At 41.7% G+C, this 17,670-nt stretch overlaps 1 protein-coding gene across 1 annotated transcript in view; it reads right to left on the reverse strand.

Annotated features, from left to right (window-relative positions):
* Positions 1-17,670, reverse strand: part of trip4 (thyroid hormone receptor interactor 4) — a 68,450-nt gene that overhangs the window by 34,420 nt on the left and 16,360 nt on the right. The window contains exon 12 of the mRNA XM_076078708.1: positions 7,289-7,391. Coding sequence (XP_075934823.1) covers positions 7,289-7,391 — 103 coding nt within the window. The remainder of the gene's footprint in view (positions 1-7,288; positions 7,392-17,670) is intronic.

Below are 17,670 nucleotides of genomic sequence, written 5' to 3' on the forward strand. Positions count from 1 at the left end.
AGCCCGGAGAAGCATGTTCCAGCCCGTCTGCATGTATACGGATGTGCTCACTCGATATTCTGCGGGGAGTCACACAAAGTCATACATTTTATGCTGCACAGACCCTCGCAGACATAGGTAGATAATAAAATGTACGCAGCCACATGGATACAGAATGTATAATTTGGGCTTTAGAAAGTACAGCAGTCAAAAATAGGGATACAGTGCATTCCTTTCTGTTTTGAAAAATACCATTTTCATAACAATACGGCAAAATACTCTTTGTTACAGACTAATTTAGTTTCCAGTGAATGCAATTCAGCATGCAGGAGTGTTGCCAGTGAATCTGTAAGGACAAGCACTTCTAGTATGGCAAAGTTTATTGCTTGGGGCTCCCTCTCGCTCCCATGCCTGTGTGCTCTGGTCTCTGCTCGACAGCTCAGCTCAGCTCAGCTCTCTCCTCTCTTCTCCTCTCCCCATTAACCGGCTGACAGATCAGTAATAAACACAGCCTGTCACCTTCAAGGCCTGCCTCTCATTTACTAGAGAACACATGAAACCCCGCTCTCTTGTTCCCTCTCTATCCATCTCTCTGCCTCTCTCTTCCCTCCATCCGCCGAGCTCATTGGAGCCGAAACCTGATTTTTTTTTGGCCCCGGCCGCCTCAGAGGCAGAAAATTCTCCTCTGCACCCAGATAGATAGTCCTGGAAAAAAGGCATGAATATTAAATTGAAAATTCATGAATAAATAATCAAAAAAGGGACTTCCGTCGCTCTAACCTCTTTCTGTCTCCCAGCAGCGGACGACAGAAGAGGAGCGCAGGGGAGAAATAGAGGGGACGGGAAAAAAATAAAAAATCACGACCACCTCAGGAGAGAAGGTGGACGTTTGTTAGGTAATTGGCTCGCTCTATTCGCAATCCCATGGTGCTTCAATTTCACACATAAAACAAAGAGGTAATCACAAGGTAACAGTGCAGCCGATGGTTAGTGGAGCAAAATTCAACTGCAATATTTTCACTGTGAATATATTGCGTTATTTCCATATGTGGTGCAACCTGAGGGATAAAAGCCATACATATTGCAACAGCTCTATAATGTATGCGCAGAAGATGCAAATGATATTGAACAGAGAGCTGGTAAGGCGTTGTGTACAAGGGATATGATGTTGAGTGCATGAGAAACAAATAAAGAGAATCAGTTACATGCGATGTATACTCACTAGTCCCTTGGCACGTGGCTCTTACACAGGAACAAGTAAATATAGATTATTTTGCTTCAAGCAATTCCCATAAGGGTGCTGAATATGTATTGTACTGGAAATTCAGTGGCCTGCATTCTTTAAACAGAGCACATTGAGACAAATCACGAGACGTCATGCAGTAGCTGCTAGTGTTGCTGCTGTGTTGCATGCGTTTGAGTGTATTAGTGTTACATACATATTCTGTAAGTGACAGCCCCATTGTCATGCACTAATCATGAGCGTGATGAGTTAAGTTAAATTAAGAAAATTTTGCTGAATTAGAGCCGTAGAATAGTAGTTAAGAAATCTGACCCTTTTTTATAATATTTATGGCAGCCATTCTCTAATTACTGCTCTATAGGGCATTTTTCATTGTTAGTGGCGGAGTCCGCCAGTCCAAGTCCAAATTGTCTTCACATGCACGAGGGAAATGAGTTGTGCATATGATCTAGCTTTACTGTATTAATTCTAACTCACTGCCTGCTGTTGACTCTGCTAACACTACATCACAGCTTCAGTAAGTCACTGCTAATTCAAACCCAACACTTCCTACTGCTGTTGCTTCACATTAAGAGCATTCAATGTAATCAGATACACCAGTGGATTGTATTTCTGACGGAGCAGCTGCTCAAGGAGTCATTTGCTGCTCGTGTTGAACTGCACTTGCTGTTACCACCAGTATCCACAGGTACCACCATATCAACCAGGACTGGAGTCTTAAGGATCCTCACTTTGAGGCCATTAATGGCTATTAGAGACGGCGAGAACATTTCACGTCCACAATCGTCTAACGATGATAAACACCGACCAGATTGCAAACTGACTGAGCTCACAAGACAGGAGCGATTATGGCTTAATTTTGTTGTGGTTTTCTTCCAAAATAAAAGAGATACCGAAGGAGAGGAGAGAAATTAACAACGTCCTCCAGTTTGACGGTGGTAAATTGGAGCAATTGGTCTATAATTACCCAGCCCATTGTTTTCACTGAGCTCTACAATATACTACTAACAGCGTGTACTTCAAGCAATTTGTTTTTGCCGGTGACAGCAACAAAAAAAACAAAAACACCTTTATTTGTAGAACATCGTTATATTTCTTAATTATGATAATGAAAACCAAAATAAGACAGAGTTGGCTGTTGAGGCTGTCCATCTGTAATAGAAAGAGACACTCCATATCCCATGTTATCTAATACTATCCAACATATCAAGAGTACATATGTACTTCCATGCTCAACAACTAAACATAGCATTACTTCTACTGGAAGAGCACAATTGTTCGGATAATTACAAATGATTATATACATTGCATGTTCAAACACCCTGCTGTACTTGAGAAAATAGAATCCGAAGAAATGGAGGAAAATGCTGTTGGCGCTGTGGGCGTAAAGACTTTGTCGACCTTGGGGTCCTTTGAAACGACTCTGGTCTCCGGTGATTCTGAGATTATCTATATGTCAATGACTTACGCTGGTAGAGATAAAAAGATCTCATCATGACCTGGAGCGGGAGTGGAATTTCTCATCTTAGTAATTATACCCATGACTTCCTTCCCCCGTAGTTGGATCAAGCCTTCAGCAAAAAAAGAAAGAAAAAAAAAGAGCTCTTTTGTATCGGCTGGAGAGCCATCAGAGTGACTAATCTTTACAGAAAAAGATAAGCCAGTCCTCACAAAGCACTCACTGAATTCATATGTAATATCACAAGAGTTAGACGCTCTGCAGCAGGCTCAGTGAAGAGCTTAGAACGACCTTTTCTGCTTTAAAATCTGTTAAAGGACATTCTGTTTTGTTTCTATAATGGATGAATCTTTACAGAACAAATGCACACTAAAAAGGGCAGAATTATTTTTTTAATCGCGATAACATTTTCTGCCGTATCTACTAGTACTACTTTGAAGCCTGCTAAATTATCCCAAGATGGAACAAAAGGCATCAGATGCCTTGAGCTTATCGACCACATTTTGAACACTTGAACTGTTGCTCTTCTTTGACTAATTCAGTGCTTTACTCAGTTGTATATGGGAGTACTTGTACAAGAGATTTGCACGTTCTTTTTTCTTGCTGGTCGAACGCTCTTTAAACAAGGCTTAAAGCCATTTGATTCACTCACGGAACATTACTCTGGGTATTCACCCTTCATGCTCGGGAGCAATAGGATTTGAATTCTTCGGAGGCATCATAAGAGGAAGGTCAAACATAATTCTCAGGTTACCTCACGCTTTGTTCTGCAGAACAGCGGAGGGAGCGGCTTCAGGCTCGTTCAGCGGCGACGGCCGTAGCGTGATGTCGACCAATTTAGGTTGACAATTCAAAGTTCTAGAGAATTTAATGTTAAGCCTAAATAAATTCAGTTTAAGGATGACAAAGGGGATGGAACCGTCATGGCTTATGTAGGAAACTCCCTACCTCACCAAAAGGAGTTGCCATCACACGTTGAATTGATCACAACATAATCTGAGCTCAGATCTCCGCCAGACTACTGGATCTTGTTCAGATTCAAATCAAACGTGTTTGGTGGCTAATTGTGATGCCTCCCGCTGGTTTGAGGTTCGGCGTGAGGCCAAGAGGTTTGATTCATGAATCCCTGCATGCTACAAGATAATCAACTGCCCACTGTAACCATGGCAAACTAATGTTGGTTGAAAATCTGTTGTGTGCCTGAGGAGGGTAATTATATTTTACATAAATTAATGAGTTCGTACCGTTAAGATCAGCTGAAAAGGTCCAGTCATTTTGGCCCTTTTACTAGAAACATAAAACTATTCATTGAAAATATAAACAAATGATATCTTTGGGTGGAGAGCAAGCTTGGTTTGGCATTTTGTATTAGAGCTCACGGACACTAACTGATAAAAAAATGTTTTAGTGGTGTATGATTTGTGTTTCACTTTTACCGTGTGGCTGTGTACACACTCGCTGTGTGTACACAGCCACATCATACGGAGGAAGTCCGCTTATTAAACACATACGGCTAAGTGAAGGCTAGCTATAAGGAGGAGAAAAAGGATTCATGTCAGAGAGCCAAATAGCTTTCAACACATCCAGACTGACCTTCAGCTCACACAGAAGCGCGCACGCACACACGCACACACATCGATACAAATGTTCACAGGATGTGACCATAAACCATAATGCATATCCCTTATTACAGGGAGTGAGCCTTGGCTGCATGCCATTTTAAATGTCACAGACTCCACAGGGTAATAACTGATCAACCTGCGTCGAGCACAGCCCAACATATTATCTACAAAGCCAACTGTAAAACTGTCCAGAGAGAGAGAGAGAGAGTCAGCAACACTTTATTTGATAATTGCCGAATGCTTCCAATAATGTTCATCCATACGTGGGTGTGCCTGCTTCCACGCTGTAATATGCAATAACACTACACTAAAGCAAAGAACTGCCGACCCTACGAGAAACAACGTGGCAGACGGCAGCCTCACGCAGCTCTCAGCTCATTTCTTTGGCTCGCCAGTCAGACAAAATAAAAACCATTCCCATTCATATCACAAAAAAAACTAAACGCAAGCAGTTGCAAATTACAAGCACACAGAAGAGCCAAAATAAAAAAACAAACCTCAAATAAATGACCTCAAAAATGCTTTTCGTAACTGATGGCAAACAGATTAGCGATGAATGAAATCAAAGTAATACTGACTTTAATGGGTGAGGATTATAGCAGTTAGAGATGTCGCCTGTATGTTTACCTTAAATTGACCCCGGGAAGAGTAGTTGTTGCCAAGGTAACAGCTAATGGGGATGTTAATAAATAAATAAAGCTAGCACTAAAATTCCCGCTAACATTTTCAACATATTTTGTAATATCAAGGCCAGTTAATTCCTCAATATCTATCAAAAGGCTCCCACTTTCCTACAACATGACTGCAGATTGTCATCAGATTGCAATGTCATTTCTACATTTTTTACATTATCTACCACATTAATGTTCAACAGACTAAAGACAAAACAACAACAATAGCGCATGTTGTGTAATAAAGCCCCGAGTCTGCTGAAAGGAGCGGAAGAGGCAGAAGGGACTGCAGCTTTTTTTTTTTTCCTCGCTCATTCTGATGAGGCATGAGATGGCTGGCAATGCCAGTGACAAGGGGATCTTGTCGATGTAAGCTGTTGGGGGAGCAAAAAAAAAAATACTTGTGCTAAGCCCCCCCGAGTAAGATGAGCGGCAATGCCTTGACCCGTGAGATGCAGTGGGAATTGAGGTGGAAGAGCCGGGGCGAGAGAGCAAGAGAGAGAGAGAGAGAGAGAGAGAGAGAGAGAGAGACAGAGAGAGAGAGAAAAGCTAGCTGGTGACAGAAGAATGAGACAGGCTGGACTGTGTAGGTCCAGTGGGTCAGGATAACTGCTCCAAATACCAGGCTAATGTGGACAGCAGGGAGTGTGCTGTGATCAACGCACACTACATGATGACAATGCATGCAAAACTCTGCACATGCAGAGAATAGACACAGCTGGTATGGAAGGTATTATAAACAGAGATAGCCTATTTTATTTAAAGGTGGGTAAATAACTTTTGGTGCATAATGAATTAACAATTTTGCATATTTGTGATATTCTGAAATACTTTATTTGATTTGATTGATGTGATGGGAGCTCACTACCAAAAGCATTTCACAGGTTCTTGAATGACATACAGTATGTACAGAATCATCAGCTGGTGTCTGTGAGGGTATATCAATGCTCTAACTTGTGAATGTGTTCCATTGTGTAAGCTTTTGTGTTGTTAACGTTCGGATAGTAACTGTTAGTGTGACGTGTGAGCTGGAACAAAGCTGGAGGACTGTATTGCACCGTTACATCTGATAGCAGGCAACGCGATGCAGAATGCCACCGGTTCAGAGTGAAGGTAACCTCAGTAAAGATACTGCTGCTGTAGTGTTTTTGTAGATGGTATAAATGCAAGGTCATCGAAAACCAAAACCAAAGAGTAAAGGCTTATCTAAGTGTTTCTCCTTTTTCTAACACAGCATTTCATCTTTTTTTTTTTTTTCAGAAAACAAGTCTGCAAAATACGAGTTATCACAACTAACTGGAAAAAAACAGGCTGCAGTTACATTCAAAATGAATAAAGACTATTAATGGTTAACAATTTACAACGGACAAGTTCAACAAAGCCATATTTATTTCACCAGCGATAGAAAGTAAGATGCTGATTCATAAAACCACAAGCTGTAGGTCTAAATAATGCACGTCCAGCGATCTGAGCTTACGACAGCAAGCCGGCCTCTAACGATGTGTCAGCATGTTTCACCAGGTTGAGCCTTTTATTCAAGACCATCATAATCACAGCTAGAATGAAAAGTATAAACAATTAAAGACAGAGAGGAAGACTTAAACGATATTAATAGTCTTCTGAAATCTTCTATATCAGTAATCAAACAATGCGTTTCTCAAGTCCACTGGTCATGTCTGTGCTAAACCTCTAAAACCTAAAGAATGGAGACACGGTCATTAAATCCATGTTAGTCAGACTCCTGCTACATTTTTTACCTTAAGCCTCTCCAAAAAAAAAAGAAGAAAGTCTTCTCTATCAATCCAGAAAGATGTGAAAGAGGCACAGCTGCATAAACAATCCTCTCAAGTCTTTAGAGGGTTTTGAAATATTAAGAAAAGAGCTTGCAGGTACATCATTTTGCAGCAGCAGCTATGTCAGCGGAGGGAAAATGTGTTTGAGTCCTATTATAAATCACACAATACAGCAACAGCATCGCACATCCAGGCCTGGCTTGTCCCCCAGGCAACCCGACAGCAAAACCCCGTCTTTACAGATGGCTCTCAGAGAGGCTCTGCACATGCGTACGTGGGACAACGGTTTGTGCGTTTCATTTTGTTCTATTTATAAACATGTAGTAATCAGACCCCGTTCCCAGCATTATCACTCTTTTGCAGGTCCAGCTATGCATGTGTGTGTGTGTGCTTACAAATGCAGAGGAGAAAGCTGACAAAAGAAAATATAATAATAAAGAAATTTGAAAAGAAAGAATCCAGTTGGCTCAGGCTAATTTCATCTACTTCACTTCCCCTTACATGAAAGAAGCAGGACTTACAGATCTTGTGCTTCCCTTTCATGGGGAATTTCACCAGCAGCTCCTGGGGGTTGGTGCAGATGAAGACAAATGGAGAAGCAGACTCCTCAGAGGTACCAGGGAACTGTAGGGGGGGAGAGAGAAGAACAGTTTAGCGTCATCTCACACAGAACTACCATTGGGCACAGAATATGGTAAATATCTTGAGCGGTGTCGTGATTATGAATCATTCAGTGAGTGTCTGTTCACACACCGGCATCAAGCGAAATGGCCTGATGTAATACCACATGCCCTGACAGCAACTGATGGTTATGAGTCTCTCCGGGTTTTCTGCACTGTAATTGCACAACTAATGATGCAGCTGCTAATGAGAGCAGTTACACCACTTGCGAGCAGCAATAGATGAGACAAAAATCTATCACAACCGCCACCAGAAATACTGTCACACGGACAAGACTCACACAAATAAAATGATAAAATCCATACGCACAATATTCCTGTGTCCGTCGAGTGATTCAAACGTACTTCCAACGTGTCATCGTTTATTAAAAGCATACTTCTAGATCTACAGAAAGGCATCACATTTAAGCATACCCGTGACATATTTATGCACACCACGTGACAAGCCATACCGCAGCCCAGTGACGGAGCGGATGTTTTACAGCACATAATTGACAGCAGCCCACGGCACACCTCCCCTCTCTCTCCCCGTGTTATTGATTGGTCTCTCAGGTGAGAGTATGGAATTGACTGACACAGTGACAAAGGAGTCATCTTTCCCATCACTGGCAGCCAACGGCTCTCAGCTCATCCAATTTCCTCCGGCGCTATCAGATAGTGCCTGTGATTGCATCTAGCCGGCCAGGAAGCGGCTCTCTTCATGACAGCATGCTTTTTCCTCTCCGGCTGCCCCCGGCCTCTTATTCACACTCTCTCTATCTCCCTCAAAGGAGCACTGAAGGTTGTGACAAATTTGGGGCTTTTAAGGGAAATCAACAAAGTCTGCAACCCATCTGTATGGTTCCCTGACAAACTGGGGAGAGATGATAGAGATGTTTATTTTAGATTACAGTCCATGTCGACTTGAGTGCAATACACCGGTGAGTGATAAAATATGTAAACACTCACAGTTGTTAGACATTGACGGGGACCTCAAAGGAGCCCCTTGATTCCTCCTTCCAAACGACACGGTGATTCCAATTAAATTACGTCTCCCAGTCATGTGTGCCGTCTCCGAGATAGAAAATTCCCCCGACGGCCCAAAACTATGTGTGATTTAATTGGGGTTAAACGAGATGAAGGTTGCGAGTCCAGTAATGTGGTGTCATGGGATAACGCTGGCAATGATTTCCATTTGTCTTATTGTCATCAAATGTGGAGTTCTGTTGTAAACAATCAAAGTTGATGTTTACATTCAGCGTTAAAACATTGTGTGAAGTGCAAAAGCATTGATGTCTTATTAATTGATATTCAAATCATTGTTGGAGCCATTTATCACGGTACTTTTCTCTGTTTTTTCACTGTTTTATAACATTTTCTAATTTAACATACGTGTGTTCTTAGCTGTTGGTACCGATCAAGACATTTTAATGAGGCATTGTTTACTAATTTATCATTGCCAATTTTTCAATTGTCAGATAAATAAACAATGAAAACAATCATCAGTTGCAGGCCTATATATAATTTATATTTGTAACATAGACCTCAACTGTTTCCAAAAACAGCACGTAAATGAGGCCACGCACTGTTGCACCGGATGACATATTATTTCATGATTTGAGTATTTCATGGTGATGAACATGGCCGCTGTAGTCAATCCTACACAAACCGTTCTGAATCTGGTGCCACAAATATTCAGTGGTGCACCAAATGTCTATTAATTCCCATCTGACAATAGTCCCCAAGAAATGCACTATTTATTCTTTGCTAAAAAAATAGAAGGACCTGGGGCAGAAATATTTAGCCTTTTTTCAATAAATAATCTCTTTCTCGCCACTTATTGACACACATTGAGCTCAGTTGGTTTTGTTTTTGTAGACAGTAAGAAAAATATAGAAAAACCTCAGACAATCACTGTCTACCACAATATATACAACACTTTTCAGTTAACAACAACTGAGGAACTATTATCACACTGAAGCAATTGACTCCAATTAACGTACAGAGGACGAATACCTTCTTTCATCAGCTAGCCGGAGGGTCCATGCGTCTCCACCTACAATGTAAGGATCGATCCTGTGAACTGTTAAGACCATGCAGTTCTTCTTAAATAGCTTCCTAAGGTGAGCGGCCTAATTGAGTCTTCATTTAAAAGTCCATGTCAGACACTTAGAAAGGCACTTTAATCCAGAGTGATTTAGCATTGTGTTTACTTTTAAAGAGCTGTGAGTCAGTGTCAGTCATTGTTAGATTTATATCATTCTCAGAACCCATCGGCTATCGGTCCGGAGACGATAAGCCTCTGGGAGCGAGGAGCTGTATTTCTGGGGCTCCAGTGTAACCGGCTGATATACGGGCCGAGACTTCCTTATATATGCGCCGCTCGTTGTTTACAGTCCGATTAGCAACTTGTGATGCGAGACTGGAGTTGGGAGTTGAGAGACGACGTGCACGACCAGATTGTTTCACGAGCAGCCAGTTAACGACCTCATTTTAAACCAATAAAAAGCTAAATCATCGTCTGACGATAGCCGGTGAGTTCTAAGATTGCATTTGGGCCAACGCGTTCGTCTGTTGACCTGCATTCAACCAAAGCCTCAAACGTGAGTAGTTAATACTACTCCGACTACAAACGGAAACCAGCAAGCTTCCAACACCAAAGTCACGTTCAGGTACAGAAGCATGTGAATGCAGAATGTGTTTGAAAAGATTTATAATAAATTGGATACAAGTCTGTGATTTACCAGTAAATTGATTGGAACTACAATTACAGACCCGGCGTCTTGTGTGAATGTAAATGCTCATTCTTATGCAAAAAACCTGTAGAATAAACTAAGAAGCTAGGTTGTTGCAGAGATCCGTCCGTCCGTCCGTCCGTCCATATATATATATATATATCTCAATCTATAAACAATATTTGCCCGATGTAGACCAGAGGAGGTTAAAAAGACCCTCCTACAGCTACAGTAATATTCCTACCAACACGTATTCTACATATTTTTAAACTCCAATCATGTGCAATGTCAATAAAATAACATTGAAACCTTGTAAATGTTGAATAAATGAATATCCATCTAATCTAAATGATTTATGCAGCATGTGTCCATATTAAGAATTGCACATCCCAACTTAACGTCTTGTCATTCAGTGCTTGTGCATGTTCGACTTTATAAAAACAGGCAGGAGGATGCTGAGAAGTTGGTGACACTGATGTGAAAGGATCATTGATGTAAAAGACACGCATGTCATCACTTAAACAGCTTGATGAAACCAGCAATGTTACGTAATCACGCCTGAAAAGGGCTTAAGTTTGTGTGTAAGTGGTTTGCCTTCACCCGAGGTAAAAGCACATACAAAAAAATATATTGTGAACTTTCGAATACCATGAGAATATTTCTGTGCCGGGCAAAGAAAATGTCTTTATAACCAAGAAAAGAAGACAGAAGCAGTGATTAAAAGTGTGAATAAGAGATGATTCAAAAGGAGGTAAGTAACACGAGGCACTTCTTGCAAAGACAAATTGAGCCTCATCTGAGATCATTAAATAAAATCTCACGGTGCACAAGATGGCTGTAATGTCTGAGGTACTCAAGGAAACAAAATGGTGGTGGTCTCGCTGAATTCAGATGAAACGAGCGGGTATAGCTGCAGCCAGGGTTTGAGGGTGTTGACGTGAAATGCCGCCCGGTGCCTGCCTCTTTCATCCTGCCATTAGCTAATTAGCATTTAAAGCTGTTGAATGTGCTGCTTTGCCTCACTACCTCCCCCACCTAATTGTTTCCTTTCAATGTTAATCAAAAGGGCATGAAACATCGTGGTTGTGTGACAAGCAGGTTTGCTAAAGCGCTCCATATTCATCAGGAAGCTTCTAATGCAGTCAGAGTGGGACTGCTTACAAATGCAATTAAAGTTGAGGCTTGTTGAAAAAACGCAGGTAGCGGAATCACATTGAAACACTACAGGTGAGAGTGAACGTCGCGCTGAATCCAGTTAAAGGTGATCCGAGTCGTTAGTGAGCAGTCACGGTCTGGGTTACAGCCCCAGGGCATTCTGGGTAGAGGGACCAATGTGTTTGACATGGGAGAGATCTGAGGCTCGAGTGTGGCAGGTGCCTCCGTGTGAATGGAGCATCGCTGGTTGGTTGCTTCAGGCCAGTTCACTTGGCGTTCGAAGTCAGACAATTGTGAGACAAGCGCTTCTACTCACTCATAAAAGACAGACAATTGGCCCGTGTTCAACACAGAAACGCATCTACAGCATGGCTGGCTTCCAAACAGTTTTCAGGAAGTAAGATACAAATACATCTCAACCTTGCCAGCGCGCCAACTCATGATGAATCTAGTTATCAGTCATGTGTTCTAACAAAAGGGCATTACCGCTTTGGTTTTAATCAATTTGTGTGGGCATAATCCAGTCACCCAGTTGGCTCCCTCGGAGGAAGAGGTCGACGTGACGGGATTTGAGAGAAGAGTGGTACCACTCTGGTGTCTGAATGGTACACTTGAAGCTACCACCAGCGGCCGGTTAGCTTAGCTTAGCATAAAGACTGGAAACAGGGGGAAAAAGCTAGCCCTGGCACCTCTAAAGCTTGCTAATGTGTTGTTAACAGGTTATACCTTTTTTATTTATTTTTTATAAATACATAGAAAAACAACACGCTGTTGTTTAGTGGAAAGACTCTCGTCGTCTGAACCTTTGGACAGAACCCGGCTAAAGCATTGTAGCTACATGAAACAGAATTTAGTCATACATTTTCTGCGTGTAGACAAGAAAAAAATATGTTGTGTTTCGTCACTTCTTCTGGCCAGAGAATAGAAAAGCAGTATGTGCACAAACAATTCAAACCGAAGCATCATTTTATTTACAAGCCAGACATACTGCAACACTTTGATTTGTACGTCCTGAGACCAGTAAAGGAGGCAGCGTGCTGTCAATAATACTCTAAATATTACAACGACAGCCCAGCTGAATGAAAACCTGCTTACAAAATACTAAACAGCAAAAAGGAAGGAGGTCGAAAAATTCATACGGCTTCTTCAGAGACCGTCAATTCAATAAACTGCCCACGATTTAATTTGCTGGGATCAAGCCAGAGGGGATTCAACATAAAACCAACTGTAATAACATGAAATTAACAAGTTCATTGGAAAAAGTGAAAAGGGGATGGCGGGGCAGAGGCTGCTGGAAGCGTGCCTTTGGCTATGAAACATAACAGTGGCTCAGAGGGCAGTAAGAGGGCACAGTGGTCCTATTGCTCTCACCACACATCCTTGTAATAAAGTAACTCGCACTGAGGTTTCGACAGCTTCCCTTCTCCAACTCATCATCTGCCTTCCATATACTGTTCTATTCATTTTTTAGTACGGTCCAAAATACTACGAGTTCCTACCAACGTTTGATGAAAACAACATCCATCTTAATAAAACCAGCTAATACAGAGCCAGGGTTTGACAGCAGGGACACAAACCTTTGAGTCCAAGCTTGTCAAGTAACGACTCGACAAGCCAACACTGTTCCCTCTCCTCTCTCCACAATGTCTCTCTCTCTCTCTCTCTCTCTGGCTCTTTTCAGCTGCTGTCGGCAATTAAGGGCAGCAGAGACAAGTAATCTCCTTCTGGGCGACAGGGCCAGACCAGAACAGGCATGTGGAGTGGGCTGTGCAGTCGGGTGGGGGGGGGGGGTGGGAGGGTTGGGGGATGGCGAGCCTGGCCCCAGCCTCAGCTCGAGCCAGGCCCTGCTTGGCTGCACTCAATCTCAGCCCAATAAAAAGCCCTTCATTGGCAGGGTGCAACTGAGCCAGACGGGCTGGGAGCATGTGGCTTTTAAAAATGAGGAGGGTGGAATAAGAGGGGGGGGGGGCAGAGAATGAGAGGGGGGAGAACCAGCGGGTAAAAAAACGAGGAATACGATTCGGTAAGAGAGACGGATAATAAGAGTATGAGGTGAGGGAGAGATTTTGATAGATAAGGAACTACACAAAGCCAAAAGGTGTTTTCCCAGAAAGGACACTTGAGAAATACTGCTTAGCCGGATCTGTCAGGGCTGGTGTCACCCTGGGAATGGAGAAACAGATGGGTTGTCTCTGAGCTACGGGTTGCATGTGGGAGGTGAAAGGATGTTGTCGGGAACCGTACGCAATGGCAACCGTTCCGCCAATCGTTCTTTAATCTACTGTGGTCACCAAACAGCACAAGCCTGTTTCTGGCATTCATTAGCCCTCAAACAAATGCAGCAGCCCTCAGGAAACACGGCACTGTAAACTGCCTCTCAGCCTTCCTGCACGCTCCGCTGTAAGTGCACTATTTGTTTTTGCGTCGTTGCACAGGACGAGAGCGCACGCAGACAAGACGGACACGCAAACAAGCGTATTGTTCATGTATGTATCATGTATCAGGATTCAAACACAACACAATCTCCAAAATTAACTGCAGCCGACAACCTCAAAACCAGAAATTGTGTCATATGTCATCATGCGTCAATTAGTCTTGTTTACTGATCCTTTAAATTGATTTTTAATTGTTTAAATTTTGTAAGTTGTACCAGTGTTAATGCACGTCTCATACGGCTGTGTGACATATTCAGGTTACGTCTAATGGCAAAGTTGTGACTTAATACAGCTCAATACATGTAGCCAGAATCATACATCTTTGAGAATTTGTGGATGTTATAAGTCTCTATTTGTGTGCGCAAACATATTGTTACACCACAAATTGTTCATTTATTTGGGGAAAAGCTATTATGACAGACAGGCCTTTATGTCTAATTCCAAGTTTTATGTCTACACTTTGATTGTGTTTTAGTAAGAATCCTGTTTACTTGATTTCCTCCCATCTGCTGTTTAAAGCTGTAATGCAAAGTCATTCCTCCATCTGGTTCACATCAAAGGCCTTCCAGCGGTTCACGAGAAATACTCTTTTCACGTCACATTTACTTTGAAACATCTGCAGGAAGTGTTGAGTTTCATTAAGAGCAGCTTAGCATCATGAAAGGCGGCAAAGAAGAGCTGATCAGTAAGTGAATATCTCCTGACAGTGTTGTTGTCGTACTGATGGCAGACCGGGCGTTAAAAGGTAAATTGGCAGAATTTATCATACCTGTCACTACAGCACATGTCGGCCTAGCACTCATGTTGTATTTGACTTTACTCATTCAATGAAACCTAGACTTGCACGGGTTAATTTGTACAATATTTAGTAAAACCACTGTGCTCATCAGTGTTTACCTGTGAATTATTAGAGATTCTTGACTTATTGCCAAGACACAAATGGGCGAGGTCTCTCGATATATATTTTCGAATAGAAGCAGCTCATGCATATAGAAAGATTTTGACAAAAAGACTCAACTGAGAGGTGTCATCGGATCATGCAAACAGCATCTCTGGCAAACAGCCAAAATACATCACGCATGTAACATTAGATTAGATCAATTAGTCGATAATCGGAACATTTAACGACAGCTATTTTGATAATTGACTGATCGTTTTAAAGTCGTTTTTCAAGCAAGCTTTTTTATTTTTCTTATGCGATAGTAAATCAAATATCTGTGAGTAGTATTTTATTGGTTGGACAATACATCCGGTCTTAAGAAGTCCCTTTGGGCTTCAGTAAACCGTAAAGGACACAATTTTCTGACATGATTAGTTGAGAACATAACTGGAAGAATATCTTATCATTAAAAATATAGGAGGGGTTATACACACCCTTTGCTTTTATGTTACAAGCACCCTTTTATTAATTGCAATCTAAAATAACTGCAGTTAGTATCTGTAAACATCCACCAGGTTTTTACCTTTAGCTACAGGGACGTCCACATGGCCAACGCTTTGTCAGACACCTTTAACAAGCCCTTTAAAACTAGGTGCAAACGTACGTACCCTCAGCCCGTATGGACACAGGCTTTGGATCACACCGGCGTCATGTGACATTAACCCACAGCGTCGCTAACCGTATCTCTCTAAACAGGCAGCTAGTGAAGCTCACTTTATCCCTTTCTTTGGAGCTCAGACGCACCGAGTTGCACGGCGATGATTAAAAATGTAACACGCTCCTTCACCTACAGAACCAACTGGTTTGGAGAGTGAACATTAATTATCTAGGAGTGTCCAACACTGGCTCCTGAATCCTTTACATTATTAATATCCTCGACACAACGAGAGGCATGTCTCATTATTAGAAGCTCAGCATCCGGCCCACGATTTACCAATTACTGCCACACTCAGCTCAACTGAAAAAAAAAAAAACACATTTCCTCTGCCTAGAAAATGCTCCCTGTTTCGGTACAATTAAAAAGGTCAATTCACACATTTTGCACTGACAAAAGTAAAAACCCCAATTTACAACATATGTAAGTTTGTAATTAATCTCAAAGTACAAGCCTACATAGGTCGCTTGTATCGCAAAGTACAACCAATCCAAGTTTGTACTTTGAGATGAATTACAGTAAAAACATTTGTCTTATTTGATCAAAGCATCACTGCAATGTGACAATTACATTAACTACCGAGTGAGGAAGGCAGGAATAGCTGATATTAACTACGATGCCTTGCTGTATTTGTACTGCGGTGTTTAGTTCAAGAAACCAACTGTGTGTGTCAGAAATTGAGCAATTATTGTCTTCATGTCAATGACTTCCAGCTGTCACCAGTCCACCATCCCACTATTAAAATTCCTCGGGAGACTGAGGAGACAGAGGTATTAAATTAATTCTGCTACTCCGCTGCTTCATAAGCATAACAATTCAGCTTCTGCAAAAACAAAAAACAACAGTTGGGAAAGAGCAAGCCACACATTAGCCTTTCAGCTAGCACTAGTGCTGACAGGTGTAGTGAAGTCATGTGTTTTTGCAGGGAGATTCACACAGACTTCCTCGCTTAGCTCGGTTCCACTTTCACAGCTATGTTTATGACTTCACCTCCTGCAGTGGCCCTCAGGCAAGAGGGAAACAAGACTGCCTCACAACAGTCACATTTCTCTACACGCTAACTGCTGGAACTTTCCAAGGCAAAGGGGTGTCTCTTGCACTCACAGTTAAGCTTCTGTTTGACGAGTGCTGGACTCTTAAAAACTGAAAAAAATAAAATAAATAAAACAGGTTTCTAATGTGCGGCAGCATTTTCCTAAACACAGAGATGGTGAGAAAATATTATGCAATGTTTAATAAATAATGGTTCGGAAGTTACAAATAGCAAACATGAAAAAAAACAAGTTATTTTCATACTTTAAGTATCAAACAACGACACTGCAATTTACAGAAAATCACAGTCAAACCCTTCTACTAAGTAGACACACACACACACGTTGAACGTGTCCATCTCTTAAGGTGAATATTTGCTTTGATATTCTGACACTCCCACCTGTGTTCACTCAGCCTCTGTGGGAAACAAGCGTCTCTTCCCTCCTCCTCTCGAGACTGGCAATGAGCACGGCTCGAGAAAGGGAGCACAGAAGGAAGGCTGTCCCTTGATTATTATCAAAGGCAAGTTTTATGTTTCCCTAAGCCCATGGGTTAGTGCTGCAGCGTACAATAGATAAGATGATCTGACCGATACGTTCCCAGGGAGAACAGGAGGCATTGAATAAGAGCTCTTTACGCGTCCTTTTTGATTTATACTTATAATATTTTTTTGATTTCATGGGTAATCTTTGCACTAATACAGCCCTGAATGATGTAAGACAACCGCTCCTTATTATGCTGCTGTATACCCGTCCGCTTCACATATGGTACTTTACAATGATACGGACATTTTTGTAACAACGGGTCCTTGATTCCAAACAGAGGCAGAAAAAAAAGCAGCCTCTCATTTCTAGCCTGCGACTGTCGAATTGTATCAGATTCAGAAAGTGAGCTAGTTCAGCATCTTCTGAACCCTTCAAATGCCAAGTATCTCTTTAACTACAGTCCGATTCACAACGCTTCTGCATGAGAGGAAATGTATAGTTATAACTGCTAACACGATTGGACAACAGTCAGATGCGACATGAGCACTAATACTGGTTATATGCTCTAAAATGTCAAATATTATTTCTCTAGGAAGAGGGTTGCTATACTAAATAGTATTCTCTCCATATTTACCAACTTCAAAGATCATCCTAATCTCAGAATATATTATATTGTTATATAATGTATGTAAACGGTGATGTGAATATCTACAAGAGATGCCCAATAGCTTCTCACGTGCTCTTTTTAAACTTGTGTTGAGGGGAGAGGATGACTCCGTTGCTTTTTGGCAATTCTAATATTATTAC

This window comes from Anarhichas minor, unplaced genomic scaffold (genome assembly GCF_050575085.1).
Source record: "Anarhichas minor isolate MPS153535 unplaced genomic scaffold, ASM5057508v1 ptg000067l, whole genome shotgun sequence".
NCBI classification, from domain to species: Eukaryota; Metazoa; Chordata; class Actinopteri; order Perciformes; family Anarhichadidae; genus Anarhichas; species Anarhichas minor.